This window comes from Rhamphochromis longiceps, linkage group LG16 (assembly GCF_057381845.1).
Source record: "Rhamphochromis longiceps isolate RC_006_pf linkage group LG16, R_longiceps_female_GT1.1, whole genome shotgun sequence".
NCBI lineage: Eukaryota > Metazoa > Chordata > Actinopteri > Cichliformes > Cichlidae > Rhamphochromis > Rhamphochromis longiceps.
In genome coordinates, this window is record NC_140572.1 from 30,118,069 (window position 1) to 30,139,732 (window position 21,664).

Genomic DNA, 21,664 nt, shown 5'->3' on the forward strand with positions numbered 1-21,664 from the left:
AACATACGTAGAGAGAGTTGAACAGTATTGTCGAGCTAATAAAGTAGAGGACGAGAGGAAAGTTGCTGTGTTACTGAGTGTGATGGGAGCGAAAACATACAACTTGTTGCGCAGCCTCATCACACCGACCAAACCAGCTGACAAAAGTTTCAAGGAGATCACAGAAGTGCTCCAAAAACATTTCCAACCGAAGCCACTGGTTATAGCCGAACGTTTCCGATTTCATAAACGAAATCAACTAAAGAATGAGTCCACATCGGAGTACATCGCGGAACTCCGGCGGCTGTCGGAACACTGTCAGTTCGGGGAGGGGCTGTCAGATGCGCTGAGAGACCGTTTCGTCTGCGGCATGAACAATGAAGGCACACAGAAACGACTTCTCACAGAGGATAACCTCACTTTGCACCGTGCATTAGAGATAGCGATATCGATGGAGACAGCAGCAAAAGATGCCGGAGAGCTTCAGGGAAAAGGCACGGAGCCGTGTTCTGTAAACAAAATATATCCGCAGCGCAATAACAAATTACCGATGTGCTTCAGATGCGGCAAGAAGTCACATGACGCTGCTAATTGCTGGTTTAAAGAGAAAGAATGCCTTCAATGTAACAAAAAGGGGCATATACAGAAAATGTGTAAATCAAAGCAGTATGATAAAAAGAAAAACAAAATGTGGAAAAGAGACAGAAAGCTGCATGAAGTAAACGAGTCAGAGCCAACTGATTCTGAGGAGGATTTGGCATGCCTGGAACTGTACACAATGCAAGAGAAAGATAACGATGCAATATGGCTCACACCTAAAATACAAGGGATTGAGTTACAGATGGAACTGGACACCGGGTCTGCTCTCTCACTGATTTCATATGAAGATTATAGAAGCAAATTCCCCAATCTGAAACTGAAGCACACCTCGGTGAAACTGAAAACGTACACAGGTGAAAGAATAACTCCTCTGGGAAAACTAAAAGTGAAAGTGGAATATGAGAAAAAGAAATGCAACCTGGAACTTTATGTTCTGAAAAATGGAGGTGTGCCATTATTTGGGCGTGACTGGTTGAAACACATCCGCCTCAACTGGAAAGAAATAAAGTCAATGAGACTGAAACGAGGCCTGAGTGCAAATTCTGTAGATGAAAGACTGAAACAGATCCTTAATAACCATGCCCAGGTGTTCAAAGATGGAATCGGCACCCTGAAAAATATTAAAGCACAGATCATACTAGAGGACAATGCAAAACCAAGATTCCACAAGGCACGCCCTGTACCTTATGCTCTACGCCCTAAAGTTGAAGCAGAGCTTCAACGCTTGGAAGAGCAAGGAATACTCACCAAGGTGGAATGGTCAGATTGGGCTACACCAATAGTATCAGTAAGCAAGAAAGCAAGTGACAGTGTGCGGATCTGTGGTGATTTTAAGGTTTCAGTGAACCCAGTTCTCCGCATAGATCAATACCCACTTCCACGGATAGAAGACATATTCACAGCAGTAGCAGGTGGCAAACACTTTTCAAAAATTGACCTTGCCCAGGCTTATCTCCAGATGGAAGTAGAAGAGACATCCAGAAAATATCTGGTAATAAACACTCACAAAGGCCTATATCAGTACAACAGACTGGTATTTGGTATTGCCAGTGCCCCAGCAGTATGGCAACGTGCCATGGATCAGGTCCTACAAGACATTCCAGGAACACAGTGTTTTCTGGATGACATAATCGTCACTGGTGTTGATGAGGAGACTCATCTGGCTAACCTAACAGCAGTCCTGGCCAGGCTAGAAAAATATGGACTGAGAGCAAACAAAAACAAATGTGAGTTCTTTAAGGATGCCATTGAGTATTGTGGACACAAGATCGACAGACATGGGCTCCACAAAACCAAGGACAAAGTTGAAGCAGTCCTGAAGGCACCAGAACCTAAAAATGTGAGTCAGCTGCGCTCTTTCTTGGGCTTAATTAATTATTACCACAAGTTTCTACCAAACCTTTCAACAGTTCTGCACCCGCTGAACTCTCTGCTGCAACAAAATGTCAAATGGAAATGGACAAAAAACTGTGAAGAGGCATTTAATGGCGCTAAGCAGCTCATTACATCAGAGGAGGTTCTGACACACTTTGACTCCAATCTACCACTTCGCCTCGCCTGTGATGCCTCACCATATGGCATTGGTGCTGTGCTATCTCACAAAATGCCTGATGGATCGGAACGCCCAGTTGCCTTTGCTTCAAGGTCCCTAAATGCAGCCGAACGCAACTATGCGCAGATAGACAGAGAAGCACTCAGTCTAGTGTGGGGCGTGAAGAAGTTTAATCAGTATTTATATGGACGACACTTCACCCTGATCACAGACCACCGACCGCTGGTGTCCATCTTTAACCCTCAGAAAGGTATTCCAACCATGGCTGCGGCACGCTTGCAGCGATGGGCCTTGTTCCTAGGTGCACACACCTACACCATTGAGTTCAAAGGGACAAAGTTACATGGAAATGCAGATGGACTTTCACGTCTTCCACACATGCAACCCACTGAAGAACTGACTGATCCAGCTACTGTGTTTCACGTTACACAAATGGAACCCCTACCTGTCACAAGTGCTCAGGTAAAAAGGGAAACGAGCCGAGACACAATCTTGTCCAAAGTATACGATTTTACTGTGAATGGTTGGCCGTCCTGCACTGACACTCAGTTCTCTGCGTACTCCACCCGCAAAGACCAACTATCCGTTTGCCAAGGATGTGTTATGTGGGGAACTCGTGTCATCCTGCCACCCAAACTACGTACAACGGTACTGGACTCACTGCACATTGGACATTTAGGTGTGGTTAAGATGAAATCTCTTGCTAGAAGCTATGTTTGGTGGCCAGGCCTTGACTGTGAAATAGAGAACATGGCAAAATCCTGCACTGGTTGTCAGCAGACGCTGCGTCAACCTCAAACAGCACCTGTACACGCGTGGGAGTGGCCATCCGCTCCATGGCAACGCATCCATATAGACTATGCTGGCCCATTTATGGACCAAATGTTCCTAGTTGTGGTTGATGCTCACTCAAAATGGCCAGAAATCTTCCCCGTAAAGCAAGCAACAGCTGCCAGCACGATCAATAGCCTTCGGTCACTGTTTGCACGCACAGGTCTGCCACAACAGCTCGTAAGTGACAATGGTCGTCAGTTTACTGGAGAGGAGTTCCAGTGTTTCCTTCGGAGTAACGGCATACGACATATCACTTCAGCTCCCCATCATCCTGCAACAAATGGACAAGCCGAACGGTTCATTCAGTCCTTCAAGCGGTCAATGAAAGCCAGTCGCACAGAGGGGAAGCCGCTACAACAGAAAATAGACAATTTCTTACTGGCTTACAGGAACGCCACCCATGCAACAACTGGACACACACCTGCAATGCTCTTCATGGGACGAAATCTGAGATCACGTCTAGATTTGCTGAAACCAGACATTCGCAAGAATGTCCAAGACAAACAGTCTTCCATGGTGGACGCAACAAGAAACAAAACTAGATTCTTCAATGCCGGACAAAAAGTTCTCGCCAGGGACTACAGAGACCCAAGTCAGAAATGGCAGCCTGGCACGATCCTGTCACGGACCGGACCACTGACATATACTGTAGATGTTGGAGCCAACTTAGTCTGGCGTAGACATGTTGATCAGATTGTAGATGCGGAAAGCCACATGGTTCCACAGCCACCTGAGAGCACATCTACGCACCAAGATTCAGAAGAGTTTGCCCTCGCTCCACCACCTGAGGTTCAGGATTTACGTGAAGCTACCGATGCTCACACACCTGAACTTACCACACAGAGCACTATGGAGTCTGACCAAATAGGCAGACGGTACCCTGAGAGAAATCGCAGAGCACCTCAGAGACTGAACTTATAGGTTTCACGTTAATTCTGTAGGAAAGCAGTTCAAATGTTTAAAAGGAAACAACCTACCTACATGTTGTAAATCACTGAGTAGGTGTCATATTTCAGTTCAAGTTAAATTATTGGTTTACAACATTATCTGAAATATTTTGATTGTTTGGTACCTATTGTGTTCATCAAGGTTGGATGGGAGGAACTGTTATGTATTTAGTAAAATCAGTTTATAGTTTGTGGCACTACTTTCTGTTATTGAGTGTAGAACACAAAGTGTGGTGTATGCGCGCATTGATATGCCTGCGCCTTGTTTTCCTTAGACTGGTTATTAAAGTAAATTCCTACGACTAAAGAAGGCGTCGTTACTTACCAGTTAAGTTATAAGAGAACATAACAGAAAGTAACAGGCTAGACTGTGAAATGTTTCTTCTATTCAACTGAGCGCTAGACCCACTATCAGTAAAAGAAAAAATAACACATCTGCTTTTGTTATGCAGCTAATGTAATAATTCATGGCACACCCTGGCACATATTGCTGAATTGTAATGTCTCTATCCCTGTTTGATCAGGCTCCAATAATTTCTTTTTAAAACATGTAGATCATTCTGTCAAAGCTATTAACCTTTTATGTTAAGCTTTTATTATGAATGTCCTGTTTTTATACAATAAATCATAGTTATCTAAAGAAGTCTGATAATGGTGTTGAGCTTGAAGGTTGAATTACCATTTCACTTGATGCTAACATGAAAGCTGCACCAGAATATTCTAACTATGGCTACACTGTGGAGGCATTTTCTTTCTTCAGTCCAAGCAACCTCACATAAAACTGTGAACCTTTTCTCAGGCATAGTAGGAATTTTCGAAGACTATTTTACAGTAGCGACAACTGAATTTTGGCTTGATGAAGAATGGCTTGTCATTTGTGCAATGTATAACTGAAATGGCATTCTTGTAATTGCAGGAGTCAGTTGTGTTGGGCAGAGCGGAGAGTCTGCCAATATGACAGAGTGCCTGCAATGGGCTGGTCCCTTGCCCCCTCAGATCAGAGAGTGTCGGGTGGCTTGCAAGGATGACTGCACTCTAACTGCATGGTCCAAGTTCTCTGAATGTGCTGGATGTGGCAGCTCTCGAATACGAAAGCGCTCACTTGCAGGTAAAGACTCGTTATTCACGGATTGTGAGACACACGCAATTTCAAGGCAACTGTTTAATCTTTGCTGGTAGAACAATTGGATTGTGTTCTCAGGTGAAGCATTCTCACATTGTTGTTTTATATTTTTATTGATATGACTGGTAGTCAATTTGGAAATAAATAAAAGCAGAGAGGATAAAAGCTTTTGTAATGTCTGAGCGTGTGGCAGTTTTCTTAAGTCAGAATATACCAGTTCAGACCTAATGCATATTAGTGAAAGATAAAAAAAAAACTTATGTTGTTTCACTTTTACATTAAATTACAAAATTAATGAACATTTTTATGTCCTTCTGCATTTACTTCAAACTAATGAGTCTTGTTTATTTATTCATATTCTATTACTGCAGATGGTAAAAAAAATTCTTTTGTAAAATTTGAGTAGAACACTGCCAACTTTTGACCAACTTCTACAGCTTTTTATTGTTTTGTTTTTATTTTAATCAGAATCAGAATACTTTATTGATCCCTGGGGGAAATTATTTTTTGTTACAGTGCTCCATTATAAACAAACATTAACAAGACAGACAATACGCTAACTAAGAATAGTACAATATATGCATATATATACATACATACATACATACATACATACATACATAAGTCACTTATAAATAAATATTTGGAAAAGAAACATGTGTAGCTGTAGCAGCAAACAGTGTGTTAAGTGGATGCGTTGTACAGGGAGATGGCCACAGGCAGGAATGATTTCCTGTGTCGTTCAGTGGTGCTTTTCGGTAATCTCAGTCTCTCACTGAACGAGCTCCTGTGACTGACCAACATGTCATGGAGTGGGTGGGAGGTGTTATCCAACATTGTCTTTATCTTGGACAGCATCCGCCTCTCCGACACCACCTTGAGGGAGTCCAGCTCCATCCCCACAACATTGCTGGCCTTACGGATCAGTTTATTAAGTCTGTTGGCATCTGCGACCCTCAGCCTGCTCCCCCAGCATGCAACAGCATAGAGGATCGCACTGGCCACCACAGACTCATAGAAAATCCTCAGCATTTTCTGGCAGATGTTGAAGGACCTCAGTCGCCTCAAAAAATAGAGACGACTCTGGCCCTTCCTGTAAAGTGCTGTGGTGTTTTTAGCCCAGTCCAGTTTATTGTCAATGTGTACTCCAAGGTATTTATAGTCCTCCACAATGTCAACACTGACCCCCTGGATTGAAACAGGGGTCAAGTGTTTCCTGGTCTTCCTGAAGTCCACGATCAGTTCCTTGGTCTTTGCCACGTTGAGCTGCAGATGATTCTGCTCACACCACGTGACAAAGGAGTCGACCACAGCCCGGTACTCTGTCTCATCATCCCTGCTGATGCATCCAACCACCGCAGAGTCATCAGAAAACTTCTGAAGATGGCAGGTCTCTGTGCAGTGGCTGAAGTCTGTGGTGTAGAGGGTGAAGAGGAAGGGGGAGAGGACAGTCCCCTGTGGTGCCCCTGTGTTGCTAATCACCTTGTCAGACACACACTGTGGGAGACGTACATATTGTGGTCTTCCTGTCAGGTAATCAACAATCCAGGACACCAGAGAAGCATCCACCTGCATCGCTGCTAACTTATCACCCAGGAGGGTCGGCCTGATGGTGTTGAAAGCACTGGAAAAGTCAAAAAACATGACCCTCACAGTGCTCGCCGGCTGGTCCAGATGGGTGTAGACACGATTGAGCAGGTAGATGATGGCGTCCTCTGTTCCGAGACGAGGCTGATAAGCGAACTGAAGGGGATCCAGATGTGGTCTTACTATGGGTCGCAGCTGGTCCAGGATGAGCCTTTCCAGGGTCTTCATGATGTGGGAGGTCAGTGCCACGGGCCTGTAATCCTGGGGGCCACTGGGACGAGGCGTCTTTGGTACAGGGACGAGGCATGATGTCTTCCACATCACCGGGACCCTCTGCAGACTAAGACTCAGCATAAACAGTTTATGAAAGACTCCACACAGCTGGGGGGCACAGGTCTTGAGGACAAGGGGACTCACTCCGTCTGGTCCAGCAGACTTGCCTGAGTGAAGTCTCCTCATTTGCATCTCAACCTGATATTGAGTGAAGGTGATGGGTGGGGGAGGGGTGTCAGGAATCTCACAGGAGGCAACATGTGAAGAGAGAGGCTGGCACAGTGGTGTGGCTCTGGATTCCAGGCTGACTGCAGGTGAGGTTGTGGGGGTGGGAGCAGACACTGTGGTGTCGAATCTATTGAAAAACAGATTCAACTCGTCGGCTCTATTCTCACCTCCCTCAGCTCCCCTGCTGTTGGTTGGCCTGAATCCAGTGATGGTCTTCATGCCCCTCCACACCTCTCTCATGCTGTTCTGCTGGAGTTTCCACTCCAGCTTCCTCCTGTAATTGTCCTTAGCCTCTCTGATCTTGTCCTTTAGTAACACCTGGATCTTCCTCACCTCCTCTTTGTTGCCCCCTCTGAAAGCCCTCTTCTTGTTGTTGAGGAGGGCTTTGATGTCCTTAGTCACCCACGGCTTGTTATTTGGGTAACTGTTAAGTTTTGTATTGTTGATTGTCATTTATGCTTAGAAATATTTAACCATAGATGCTTAGAGGTGTATAATCAATTGTGTAGTGATAAGTTGTGTGATCTTTAACAGGCTACAGAGGCTTGGTGTGCATTCCACACCTACATCCTGGGAGCATGAGAGAGGTCATACCTTCTCTTATTGTTTTATGGTAGGATTAACGTAGTTACGTCTGTTTTAGTCTAGGTGCTTTTTGTGTATAAATGAACTGCTGGACTTCCTTACTGTGTTATCTAGGATGAGGGGGGGTCTACCCTCTTCCTGACCAAGGATGTTTGCTTGTGTGCTTTTATGACCCTTTGATCAGCAGTACCCCCCCCCCCCCCCCCCCCCCACACACACACACACACACACACACACACACACAGGCAAGGTACTCTTTGTGTGTATGTAGACATCACATGTTAATGAACCTATGCATATTCATGTAACCTCAATAAAAGGACAGTGGTACGGGAGAACGGACGAGAGCAACTGGGGTCAAGTGGAGGAACGGCACTCTGTCCGGTCTCTCCCGTGCACGAGTAACATGAAGAACTTTGCCTATTTGTGTCTTGCTTAGCAGTGTAATTATATTGTCTTCAACGTTCCAGCGGATGGGTTCAAGCTACAAACCTATCAGTAACAATGAACAGTCTGAGCTGGAACAATGGAGTCGGTGCAGAAAGTTATGTAGCCTGTGATACACTCAGTAAGCCCATTGATGTCCTCGGCGTGAGGCTCACAGAGTGTTTCCCAGTCGGTCACCTCGAAACAGCCCTGTAGTTCCGCTATTGCCTCCTCTGACCACCTCCTAACAGTCCTGGTGGTCACAGGTTCCCTCCTCACAATTGGCACATAGCGGGGGGTGAGGTGAATCAGGTTATGATCTGACCTACCAAGTGGGGGGAGGGAGGAGGAGCTGTATGCATCCTTGACGTTAGCATACAGTAAGTCTAAAGTTTTCTCTCCCCTGGTGGGACAGTCCACATATTGTTTGAATGTTGGTAGTGTATTGTCCAGTGATACATGGTTGAAGTCACCCGAGATCACAATAAAGGCACTCGGGTGCTGAGTCTGTAGCCGAGCTATGGCAGAGTGGATAGTGTCACATGCAGCTGTGGGGTTAGCAGAGGGGGGAACTAATTGTTAATTACAAAGTTATAGTTTAAAAGAGTAGAACAACTTTGAAATCTGAAAAAAAATGAAAACAAATGAACTATGCCAAGATCTCAGCTTGTGTGGCAAATTTTCTGCCTTTAATATAAGTATGAATGATGTCCTGAAGTCTTTATTTGCTACAGGTGTGTTGTTTGTGCTTAAAATCTCATTAGAACATTGACAGCAATCAAAATATATGTAGCTTGCCAGCGTACACCTACACGCACACTATACTGCCAAAAACATTCCAAAAAACTCATCCATTCAAATTCAGATGTCCCAATCACTTCCATGGCCACAGGTGTATAACATCTAAGCATCTAGGCACACAGACTGTTTCTACAAACATTTGCAACAGCTGACATTTGCTCTCAGGAGCTCAGTGAATTCCAGTGTGGTACCATGACAGGATGCCACCTGTGGAACTGGAAAGTCCAGTTGTGCAATTTTCTCACTACTAATTATTCCACCATCCATTATTACTGTTATTATAACAAAGTGGAAGTGAATGGGAATGACAGCAACTCAGTTATGAAGTGATACACCAAGTAAAATCACAGAGTGGGGTTAAGAGATACTGGTGTGTAGAGATGTCGCAAACTTTCTGCACAATGAGTCACTACAGACCTCCAAACTTCATGTGGCCATCATATTACCTCAAGAAACAGTCTGTAAAAAGCTTCATGTAATGACTTTCCATGGCAGAGCAGCTGCATCCAAGACTTACATCACCAAACACAATGCAAAGTGTCAGATAGTGTAAAGCACGCCGACACTGGAATATAGAGCAGTAGACATGTGTTCTCTGGAGTGACAAATGCTTCTCCATCTGGCAATCCGATGGATGAGTCTGAGCTTGGTAGTTGCCAGGAGAACGGTACTTGTCTGACTTTATTGTGCCAGTTGCGAAGTTTGGTGGACGGGGTTGTTGGGCTGACCTTTTAGCTTCAATGAAAGGAACTATTAATGCTTCAGCATATCAAGACATTTTGGACAATTTTATGCTCCCAACTTTATGTGAGCAGTTTGGGGATGGCCTCTTCCTGTTCCAACATTGCTGTGCGCCAGTGCACAAAGCAAGGTCTGTAAAGACATGGATGAATGAGTTTGGTGTGGAAGAATCTGACTGGCCTGCACAGAATCCTGACTTCAGCATCTTTGAGATGTGGCCCTAAGAGACTGTCACCCAGGTTTTCTCATCCAACATCAGGGCTCACAAATGCACTTCTGGATGAATGGTCAAAAATTCCCATAAACACACTCCTAAACCTTGTGGAAAGCCTTCCGAGAAGAGTTGAAGCTGTTCTAGCTGCAAAGGCTGGGCCGACATCAAATTAAACCCCATGGATTAATTTGATGTCAATTGTGTTAAGGCTGACTAGTGAGTACTTTTGGCAGTACAGTGTATTACTCAGTGATACTAAAATTTACTAAACAAATATAGCATTTTAAATGTATTTATGAAGAAATGTACAATACTGTAAAAACTCAAATGTGTTTTTCCAGCACTTTGTTACAGTGTGACTTCACACAGTTCCTGTAGTTTAATATCACGTCTAAATTTGATCCCTCACAGCTTGTAGTCTCTTATTTTAGTACAGATGGCAAAATCTGAATTACATGCTGTGGTTTCAGACCAGGCAGGATACTATTTGTCTACATTAATATTTTATCTGTTGCTGGAGGGGTTGCAGTAAACATGTCCTGTCTCCTTCTATATTGCTCTTATAATCCACCACATGAAATCAAGCTTAGCTCATGGGGAAGTGTGTTAGCATAATTGTCTGTTCATAGCAGTCAGAACATGTGAATATTTCAATTCACTTGTGTCTTTATCACTTTTTATCACCAAATTTATCTGGACATTTGATTGGAAATGATCCTACTTTCTTTACCAAGTGTAAGGATAAAGAAGTTTGTAAACTACAGCATACAGTCATTGCAGCCGGTGTTATCCTTTTTAACGTTGGTATTAGATTGGTCAGTCATCCAATAGTCAAGGTGTCTGTATGCCTATAGGTACCAGGGCAGAAGAATTTGGATGGTTTTCAGTTGTTGGGTCTGTCTGTTTGTGCGTCTCATCATGGCAAAATCTGATCTTTGAGACAGCTACTCTAGTGGGAAGAATTTTATGTCTGTTTGTCTGGATGACAGTGAAATAATTTTCTCAGAATGATTTCAGCATTTGAAGATATTTGACAGGATACAGGTGGATAAAGGACATTAAAATCAAGGTCGAATTTGGAAATGAGTACTAAGCAACCAGTGCTTTCAGTGTTCTCAGTGTTCTCTGTTCCCATCTAGTCAACTTTTTAAATTTTTAATGTATTTTTACTATTGTATTTTGAAGTACCTTTATCTGGTGAAGCATATACCAGCCTCATATACCAGTGGCAAGCACTATACTTGCCTGTAAACTGAACAGAGGGATTGCACATGTAGAGCTCTGCACAAAGACTCAGTGAGTGGCAGGAGAGAGGGAGAAACCGGAAAATGTATTTTATGTACTTTACGCCATGAAGCACCAAACGGTTAACCACATATTGGTATCTATGATCTAGATCACCGTAAACTATATTTAGTGGACTTAAGTAGACAAATATCATCAGAGAACTAAAATTCGTAACATGTACCTTATCTTTATCCCTACATTTCTTTCTAGGTTTGCTTTTACAAGGTTTTAATATTGCATATTATTAAAAGTAAACTAATAAAATGCATTAGCTACCTTAACAACTGCAACATTTGTATTTAAACAAACAAACAAACATAGACAATCATGTTTGGGCGGCTTCAACTTGGGCCTGCCAGGACACTAGGCTTGTAATACACTGATGGAGATCCAAGTGACAAAAGGCAATGTAAAAACTAACCTCTAATCATTACAGGTTAAACAGGGTGGAAAACTTGCAAAAGTAAATATACATTCAATAGCCACTTTATTGATTTCTAATGTAAATATGCATTTAGGCACATTGACATTGTCAAAACGACCTGCTGAAGTTTAAACATCACATTGGGGAATAAAGGTTATTGAAGTGACTGTCGCATAGTTGCTGTTGCCACACGGGGTATTCTGACTATTTCAAAAACTGATGATCTACTGGCATTTTACCACACAACCATCTCTGGATTGCAAAAAAGGAGATCATATCCAGTGAGTGGCAGTTCCCTTGCTATTGCAGAGATCAGAGGAGAATGGCCAGACTGCTTTGGACTGACAGAAAGACAACAGTAAGCAGAAAATCATCTTTTAATGCACAACCTTCAAGCCTTGAAGGTGATGCACTACAGAAACAGAAGACGACACCAGGTCCCTTTCCTGTCAGCTGCAATAGTAAAATAAGACTACAATCTCATGGTATACTGTAGCTGACAAGTTTGCACAGTAGAAGATTGGCCGCATGTTGCCTGGTCTAATGAGTTCTGCTGCAACATTTTTATAGGTAGCATCAGAATTTGGCATAAGCAACATGAAAGTATGGGTCCATTCTGGCTTGTATAAACAGTTCAGGCTGGTGGTGTAATGTGTAAAGGTCTGGGGTATATTTTCCCAACACCCTTTGGGCCTCAGGTAACAACTGAGCATCATTCAAAAGCCATAGCCTACCTTGGTATTGTTGCTGACCATGTCCATCCCTTTAAGACCACTGTGTATCCATCCCTTAAAGACCGATGCCTCCTCTATAGGGATAACACTCCATGTCACAAAGCTCAAATCATCTCAAAGTGATTTTTTTCTAACATGGCAGTGAGTTTCCTGTACTCCACTGGCCTCCACATTCTCCAGATATCGATCTGACAGAGCATGTTTGGGATGTAATGGAATGGGAGATTCCCATCAGGGATGTGCAGCTGACAAATCTAAAGCAACTGTGTGACACTGTCATTATGGACCAAAATCTCTGAGTAACATCTCCAGCATCTCGTTGAATCTGTGCCACATAGAACTAAGGTAGGTGTGAAGTCACAATGGGAGATCAAACCAGTAGTAGCAAGATCTATCTATGAATGAAGTGGCTGGTGGGTATAATTCTCTATTTAGAATAAAAGCTGTTTGTAAAGCTCTGTATACATTATTTTTCATATTTTAGTTCGTACCATTCCACTTATGTTCACAAACAGGCTGTGCTTGAAAGGAGAAAGGCATAAAACGAACAGCCATACCCACTGTTTACTGTTCTGTCAGCTTCTGAACACTTACCCTGCCCTCTGTCTTATATACTAAAGGACACAAACATGTTGTTTTAAGTAGCAGATTTAATTTATTACACCTCTGACTTTATATATCACATGCTTCAAAAATAGCAATCCATTTCAATTAGATGGGAGTGTATATGACACTCCACATTGAGGCAGCATCGGCTCAGTTGTTAGAACTGTTACTTTAAAAACTGTCCATAGGGAGGCTGATGCCTCTCTGTGAGGAATTTGCATGTTCACCCAGTATAGGTTTCTTGCAGGTGCTGTAATTCCCAAACGTCTAAACACATGCTGAATAGGTGTGAATGTCTGTTTCTATCACTATGATGGTATACGATCCACCAGTATACTGCATACTGAACACCACCATTATCTTTTGCTGAGTGTTTTTGGGACATCTCACATTATCATTTTACTCATTTCCATTTGGCTGCCTGGTTGTGAATAGATGTGCATCAGATTTGTTTAGTGTTTATCGTTAGCAGCATTGGTTTACCGCGTGTTGTTGAAAACATTCTGAACATATCATCTTTAACTCATGTGTCTATGAATAAATAACACCTTAATAGTAAATGCTGAAGGTCTGTTTCATACATCAGTAAAATACTGAAAAATTGAACCCGTTATAAAAAATAACTCTAGGGAATGATAATATTCTAGTTTTAAATACACCAATGTCTTAATAATATAAATGTTAATAGGGAAAATAATTATTGTTATGCCGCTGTAAACTGAATCAGTCAGAATTTAACTTGGGTGAAAAAAATCTTTTAGAAAATCATCATTTTTTTAAGCACTTTCCTTTTAAGTGCTCAGTAGTAGCTGGTGCTATATTTTCCAGGAGAATGAGTGGTGAATGAGTATTCAAACATTACCTTCTGTGAATTATTTCCCCCACTTATCCGAGAGCAGTGTTTGTGCAAGTATCCTGAAGACCTTAAATGGTAAATGGCCTGTATTTATATAGCGCTTTACTAGTCCCTAAGGACCCCAAAGCGCTTTACATATCCAGTCATCCACCCATTCACGCACACATTCACACACTGGTGATGGCAAGCTACATTGTAGCCACAGCCACCCTGGGGCGCACTGACAGAGGCGAGGCTGCCGGACACTGGCGCCACCGGGCCCTCTGACCACCACCAGTAGGCAACGGGTGAAGTGTCTTGCCCAAGGACACAACGACCGAGACTGTCCAAGCCGGGGCTCGAACCGGCAACCTTCCGATTACAAGGTGAACTCCCAACTCTTGAGCCACGACCGCCCTTAACTGCATTTCAATGATTTAGCCGGCATTGTTAGTGTGCATTTCACAACCGCTCTGACTCTGAGCCTTCTAAGTAGCTCCTGTGTATCATTTTAGACAGGCGTTTATTGAAATATGCTCGCTCCGATGGTCAATGGCTATCTAGAAGCTGATTTCATTCCATAATTTTTCATTTGTATTTTTTCTTCTTTGTGAGTTTTTATGATTTTAATGTTAAGAAGTAGTTTCTTTGCAAAGCTGACCTGATTTTTTATGTTTAATGGGTAAAATTTTTGATTGCTAAGTGATGGGTTTGAAAAGTCTTTAAAAGTCCACTCAAACTGCGAAGAAGTGTGTTGGTAAAATGTTTTAATGAAGTGGGCTGGAATTCAAAAGGACAAAATTTGTAGGATTTATTACACACTCTGGGGTAACATAACAAAAGTTTTAATATTATGCCGCTAGAGAGCCAGACAACAAACTGAACAGTCAGACTTTTTCATTCATGACAACTGTTACTCAGCCACTGTAGGACTGATGACATGAATAATTCACTTTAAGTGTTGCAACTTGAGGAAGTTAATATTATATGTAAGAATATAAAGTCTATCAGTCAAGCTATATAGCAGCTTTAACACATATTGAATTTTTTGTAATTCATTGTAATGCACTCTTATTGTATTGTACAAACACTTTATTTCTTAGGTTTGCTTTGAAAAAATATCAAGAATAAAGAGTCAGAGCATTTTAGTCAAAATCAGTGTGAAAAAATATAATATATTCTCAGTGTTTATGGTGACATTTAAAAAACAAACGTACGTAAGCCATGAATCAATTCAACCTTTTGAAATATACATAAACCAATCAGTAAATATTAAGAAAATACTTTATCTCACAAGCCAAATTCATGTATTTTTTAAAGACAGGTGCAGATGAAATAGGGGGGCATGGCTCAGCCTCAACAATGGAACAGCCATCATTCTTTAACAGTTGGGTGTCAGAACATACAAAGATATGCATTCACATCCAAATGCTTGGCAGTGTTGTTCGATAATTCTGCATAATATTATGGCTTTAAAGAAGCATCAGGTTATGACACATTATATATGGAAGATTTAGAGGAAAAATCTCTATACAAAATACATAATATTAAAATAAGCTAGATATTGCACTCTTTGTGTTGCCTGCAGATCTTTAACTAGTAATTTGCCTGCAAAGTCAAGTTGCCAGTGAAGTGATATTGCACTGGCACTTTTCAATCAACCACCAGCAGTGGCATAGATTGAACAGATTGTTGGTGAATTGCACTGTGACGGCAGTGGGTTCACACTCGATAAGGAATGTTTGCAATCAAATCATGTTACGAAACAGATGGACTGCTCACTGACTGGGCACACGGGGAGCTAAAGACACCCAGGATCCACAAAATAAACAGAGGTGCACAGGCATAGCAGGATTAGTACAACCACAGTGCAACTCTTTTACCAGGTTGTGAGTGTTTGTGAGCTCTCCATTTGGCTCGGGTCAAGGAGTTCTGTTATAGTGCTTTCATTTTACAGTGCACGAGGTGTTTACTTTAATTGTAACAATAACGTAGCAATTTGCTTATTCTTGGGGGAATGCAATTCATTAAAGTGTTGAATGGTTCTATTCATGTGGGACTAACAGGATTTATTTTAACCAAACAACAAGAAAATAACCACCTCAAAAGCAGTACTGCATAAACCTACAAATAATACAATGCCATCTGTTCTTTGTACAGCAGGTTACATTGAATTTTCTTCCTTTTAAAGCAAGACTTTTAAATTAGGTTTCTTTTTTACATGACTCTGAATTGAATGAGTGAAAGAAAATTGATGTATAAATATATATTGAAAAAAAACTCATCATGTTAATCACTAAAAAGTCTCCTGATAGTTTTTGAGGAATCCTTTTTTGCTTGGAGGTGCTATTACAGTACATTTGTGTGTAATAGACAACAGCACATAAGGTAAACATGTCATACTACACCAGGAAACTGAAGTAATCTCAGTACACTTTGTAGGTTATTAGACTTAAGTGGCTATTAGAAAAAAGTACAGAGGGTCTCTGCTTTCTGAATCCACACTTAGAGGCAGCTCTTCGGGGCAGGCTCTAATTTTAAAAACTAGCAGTCTCAAGTAAATTTGCACTTTGACAGAGATTTATTCTCTTCAGATAGTCTTTAAGGTACAGTGGAGCCTGTTCATCTTTATATATATAACCAGAATTCTTTGGGGTCAATGTCTGTATCTCTTCAAGTCTATGAGGCTTTACTGTAAAGCATTAAAATCACCTGGAAAGGAAAGCAGTGATAGACATTACACACCTTAGCAACATGTCTTCAGATATCATCATACTGTCACAGCACACACATTGTTTTGCTAAATACGCTGTCAATGTTGCTATAGTAATGTATCTGTCTCTACATAATACAAACACTCAGTTGCTTGAGTGGCAGCCAATTTGTTCTTTTATTAGTTTGTTCCTTTATTCTGTATTTCTGTGGAGCACTTTATAATGCTGGTTTTGTGCTATACAGAAATCATTGTTATTATTGTTATTATTACTTTAACGTGGAGGTAAACATGATTGCAATATAGTGTTTTTTCAATTTCAGCATAGTCAGTTTAACAGTGCATTTAATCTGGCAGAAGGGATTCACATTTGCAGATCTGATGTATTATTAAACAGAGTTTGGAGATTCTCTGGTAAAAAAAACAGCAACCCCTAAACATATTAATTTTACACACAGTATACCCCAAACCTAAGGGACACACAAAATGATATTAATATTAATGTAATAAGCAACACACAAAACAATGTCAGGGACTCATTATGACCTAAATTGCATTTTTATTTTCATTTTGAATGGCAAGAAGATGAAATATAAAGATATGTAACCGTTTTGTCTTCCATTTGCTTGAATTGTCCCTTTATAGTCTTTGAGGTGTGTGGGTGGGGGGCAGTGGGCTTGTCAACTTAAATTTTTCTCTAGTACTGACGAGTACATGAAGAGGTGACAACAGAGGGGACTGTTTAATCTATTTCTTTATTTTAACTGATGCATCACTGAAAGCAGGATATTTATAGGTGTTATGTTATCATATGACACAGCAGACAATCTATCATAAGGTAGACTTCTGAGGGGCTGGGCAGCTTGACAGGTTGTATCTGTTGCCAGTCCAGATATTGAAAGTGGCATTTCCAGCCACTGTATTACTATTGTTGTTTTAAATAACATTAAATAACATTAAATAACTGTGAAAATACTCATGCTCAATCCACTGTATATCGCTTAACCCATGTACTAATACCCAGTGATAAAGACGGATGATAGTGTAAAATGTTTTCAGTTAAATCCTCTTTCATTTCTTAGACTCATTTTGGTGCCACAATCTCTATTAAAAGAAGCCATACCAGAACTTGGCAACCCATAAGATGCGCTGTGTTCTGTGGATTGTAAGTAAGCATGCTGTAAAAAAGGAAAAAATAAATAAATAATTAAATTGTTGGAGTACAATTAAAAAAAGCTTGCCAAAAGGCAAATTTATAAAAATGATTATGTGATATAAAACAAGAAGAGACAGGCTGAAGGAAGGTAGGCATTCCAAACACAATTACAGCACTTAATCGCAATGTAACAGCTGAGCAGAACATTACAGATAAATGATATAACTAATGTGTCTGTGCAGCTTTGTCCACCCATTTCTCCACTATTGTCAACCCTTTGAATCAAAGACTCTGCACTTTTGATCATTATTAATAATAAACAGCAACCACTAAGTGCTGGTGAGAAATCATGGTTGTAAAAGAATGAGAGGGAATAAATGCCCATTACCAGAACACATTCAAGAGATTTTTAAATGACAGATCTTTCTGTGTTCCCTGCTCGGTGGGAGAACACTGCAATGCTGCAGCACTTTTTATCCTTCCTGCTCCTCACGGTAGCACACAGTGCACGAATGTGCTATATTCAACGATGGTGCATTTACATACAAATGAGCTGCAACAGGTTATAAATATAGAAATTATGTTTTAGCTGAATGGAACAATAATCTTATTTGTATTGTCCATTTTAATATTGTCTAAGTAGTATGGTAAAGCAATTCTAGTCAAGTCTAACCTTCGCTGTAGCTGTAGAGTCATAACACAGACACTAAGCATGCACCATTTCCCCAAGGGGTTTAAAATAAATGGAGAAATTAAGCAATAATACATTTGCGAACAGCACCAATTATACAATGAGGTTTTTTGGGCGTCACACGACAAAGGGAACAAATAAGTGTTTTTTGTTGGTTATGATTTTATTTGTTTTTTGTTTTTTTACTGCCTCGGGGTTTTTTTTACTGCCTCGGCTGTGTTTCTTCTAAAGGAACTCAACAAACATAGACTAGAATCGCAAAAGATGACCTACTGAGTAAATTGGTTTACATCCAGCCTCGCAGCAGTTTGTGGTATATAATGGGAAAAGCCTGCCATTTGACTGCAGTATTTTGTGGTGGAATCACTCGTAAGAGGAAAGAAATGTAGTATTATACAAATATATTTCAATAAATACTACATAATAGCGTTTGATAACTATACAATAAAACACAGCTACTGTCACTCCATGTTAACACCTTATGCTCTATTATTGTATGATGGCAGATTTAACAGTTGGTTACATTGTCTTAGTTCATCTTTAGAGAATATACTGTATTTCTGCACATAACTATGATTTGGGCTTAAATGTGAGTGAGAATAATGAAACTTTAAGCCAGCTTCTAAAGCAATTCACTGCCTTGCGGAGTCAGCAGTGAAAGGGAGGCAATGATTCCCACAAGAAATGAAACAGTGATCTTATTAGCTAAGGCTCAAATACAAGTCTCTTAAGAGTAGAGATGGTGGATTTAAGAGAGCAAGCGAACTTGCAATGTGCCTGTAAGTGTCTCACAGTTATAATGGTGCAAATTAGCAATTTACACTCAGCTAATAGCTACACTGGTTATTTAGTTTTCTCACCTGCTGACTTTGTAAATTTATTAACATAAATACATTCTGTTACATTTAATGAACACTTTTTAATTACTGTAACTGCTGTTTATGTTAAACAATACACCTTATTATACATTCATCTCTCAAGACTCTTATCTAATGTGGAAAAAAGCTGTCCTCGTGTCCTATTACAAAACATGTTCTGCCCATCCAGTTCAGTAATTTTGCATTGTTTGTCCATCTTCTGCTTAGGTCGTAGCAAAAAAAAGGAAACCTGCTTGAATAAGGAGTTGCACCCGCTGGAGGAGACAGAGACATGTCCTTGTGATGAGTTTTTGTCCCAGCCCTGTGGGAACTGGTCTGCTTGCATACTCCCTGATCCTTCGGTCTTGGGATCATCACAGGGCTGGATGAGCCATCGAGAGGTGAAGGATTGTGGCCAAGGTCTGCGCTACAGGGCTGTTGCCTGCATTAACCAGCAGGAGAACCTGGTTAGCCCTTCACTCTGTACAGAGTCAGGTAGGACTAATTGAGATATGCCTACAAATTACACATTTTAGCTAAAAATAATGAGTATCCTTCATAAACATACAACATTGTATTAGATACATGCAACATAGATTATATCTCTAATTTATTTCACTATATATAGTAAATTGATGATGAAATTTGATGAGAGTATGAGCAATTTAACTTTTAATGTGAAAGAAAAATGTCAGTGACTAAAACACAACTGTAAGTCTTTGTCCTATATGGTCGTTTCCTTGTGTCGTGAAGCCTTGCTGTGTAAGTCTAGCTAAAAACCAAACGCAGAGAACAACAATTTTTTTAACACACTGTAAAAAGCTTATACAGCATAGGAATTAAATGCTCATTAGTCAGTTTATTAGCCCTCGGTCTCACGGTGGGTAAGTCCAGGGTCTGGGGTAACACTCACCAGTAGCGTGACTGTCTGACATAATTAATGTGATCTGCACTGCAGCTGCAGACCAAGTCTGAATCATCCCTGCCCATTCTGTCTGCCAATTTAAATTCCAGGCTACATTGTGGAGGTTTGCCACATCCCTTGCCCCATAGACTGCAAGCTCAGTGACTGGTCAGCTTGGTCCCCCTGCAGTGCATCCTGTGGCAGCGGGTTAAAGATCAGGTCTAAGTGGCTGAGAGAGAAAGCTTTCAATGGAGGACGACCATGTCCCAAACTGGATTTAAAGAACCAGGTAAGGCTAGCACCAGTGTAGTATATAGAATCCAATACAAGAGGAAAAAGCAAATATTGAAAGGTAACTGTTTGTTATGAATCTGTCCTCAAAGTGGAATTCGTATTCACTTGTTGCTTGATCTTTATTAATATTTATTAATAACAGTTAAAAATTTCAGGGAGAAATTTACACAAGGAGACACAGTAAAACCACACAGAAATGCACTCATCAGCTCTTTTGCTGCTTATTTAAGTTCCTTTTTCTCAGACTTGGTCATTTTCAGGGATAATACAGTTTTCAATTCTGTTTTATTTATGTAGGTCCAAATCATAACAACAGTCATCTCAGGCACTTTATAAGGTAAAAACACTACAATAATAGAGAAAAACACCAACAATTAAACAACCCCCTTTGAGCAAGCACGTGGCAACAGTGGGAAGGAAAACCTCTTTTTTAACAGGAAGAAACTTCCGACACAACTAGGCTCAGGGAGGAGCAGCCATCTACTTGACTGGTTGGAGGTGATGGGAAGAAGACAGAAGAAAAGACAGACTGTGAAAGAGAGCCAGAGATTAATAATAACAAATAATGGAAGTCACGTGTACTTCTGCAGTACATGCAACACAGAATTATGCTAAATGTGGAAACAAATACCGTCTTAGTGCTAATAGTGTTCTCCTTGCTGTACGCAGGCACACACTATCTTATAATAATAATAATAATAATGGATACTTTATTGATCCCCATGGGGAAATTACTTGTTTTTCTCTGCATTTGACCCATTCACTCAGTGGGCAGCCCACTAAGCAGGCGCCCGGGGAGCAGTGTGTAGGGACGGTACCTTGCTCAGGGGTACCTCAGGGTAGCCGTTAAGTGGATTCGAACCGCCGACCTTCCGATCATGGGGCGACCACTTTACCTACTGAGCTATCCCTGCCCCATACAGGAAACATTTGTACGGTGCATGCTGCAGTTTCCATGTGAGTGTTTGACACATCTCATTTAGGCTTTTAGGATACCTTTGATGAATTCTGCTCACATTTCAATGACAAGGTTTATTACCCTTTAGGCAGAGGGACTCAGGGGTGATCAGTTCATTGTCTGGTGTTTTGAGTCGCCAAATCAATGGCCTTGCAAGACATGCCCTTTCCTTGACATAAAAATGGAAGAAAATTAAGTAACAAAAAAAGAAAGAATAGAGAGGAGGGAAGTGGACAGATGGGAGCTTTTGATATTCCATAGTCAGGTTTTTTTGCACAGCCCTGAATATTTTGTGACAGCACATCTCTCGTGGGG

The 21,664-nt window shown here is 41.0% G+C and overlaps 1 protein-coding gene across 1 annotated transcript in view; it reads left to right on the forward strand.

Annotated features, from left to right (window-relative positions):
* thsd7ba (thrombospondin, type I, domain containing 7Ba) overlaps nt 1-21,664 on the forward strand; it is a 227,248-nt gene that overhangs the window by 150,939 nt on the left and 54,645 nt on the right. The window contains exons 14-16 of the mRNA XM_085385281.1: nt 4,829-5,020; nt 19,422-19,688; nt 20,208-20,386. Coding sequence (XP_085241407.1) covers nt 4,829-5,020; nt 19,422-19,688; nt 20,208-20,386 — 638 coding nt within the window. The remainder of the gene's footprint in view (nt 1-4,828; nt 5,021-19,421; nt 19,689-20,207; nt 20,387-21,664) is intronic.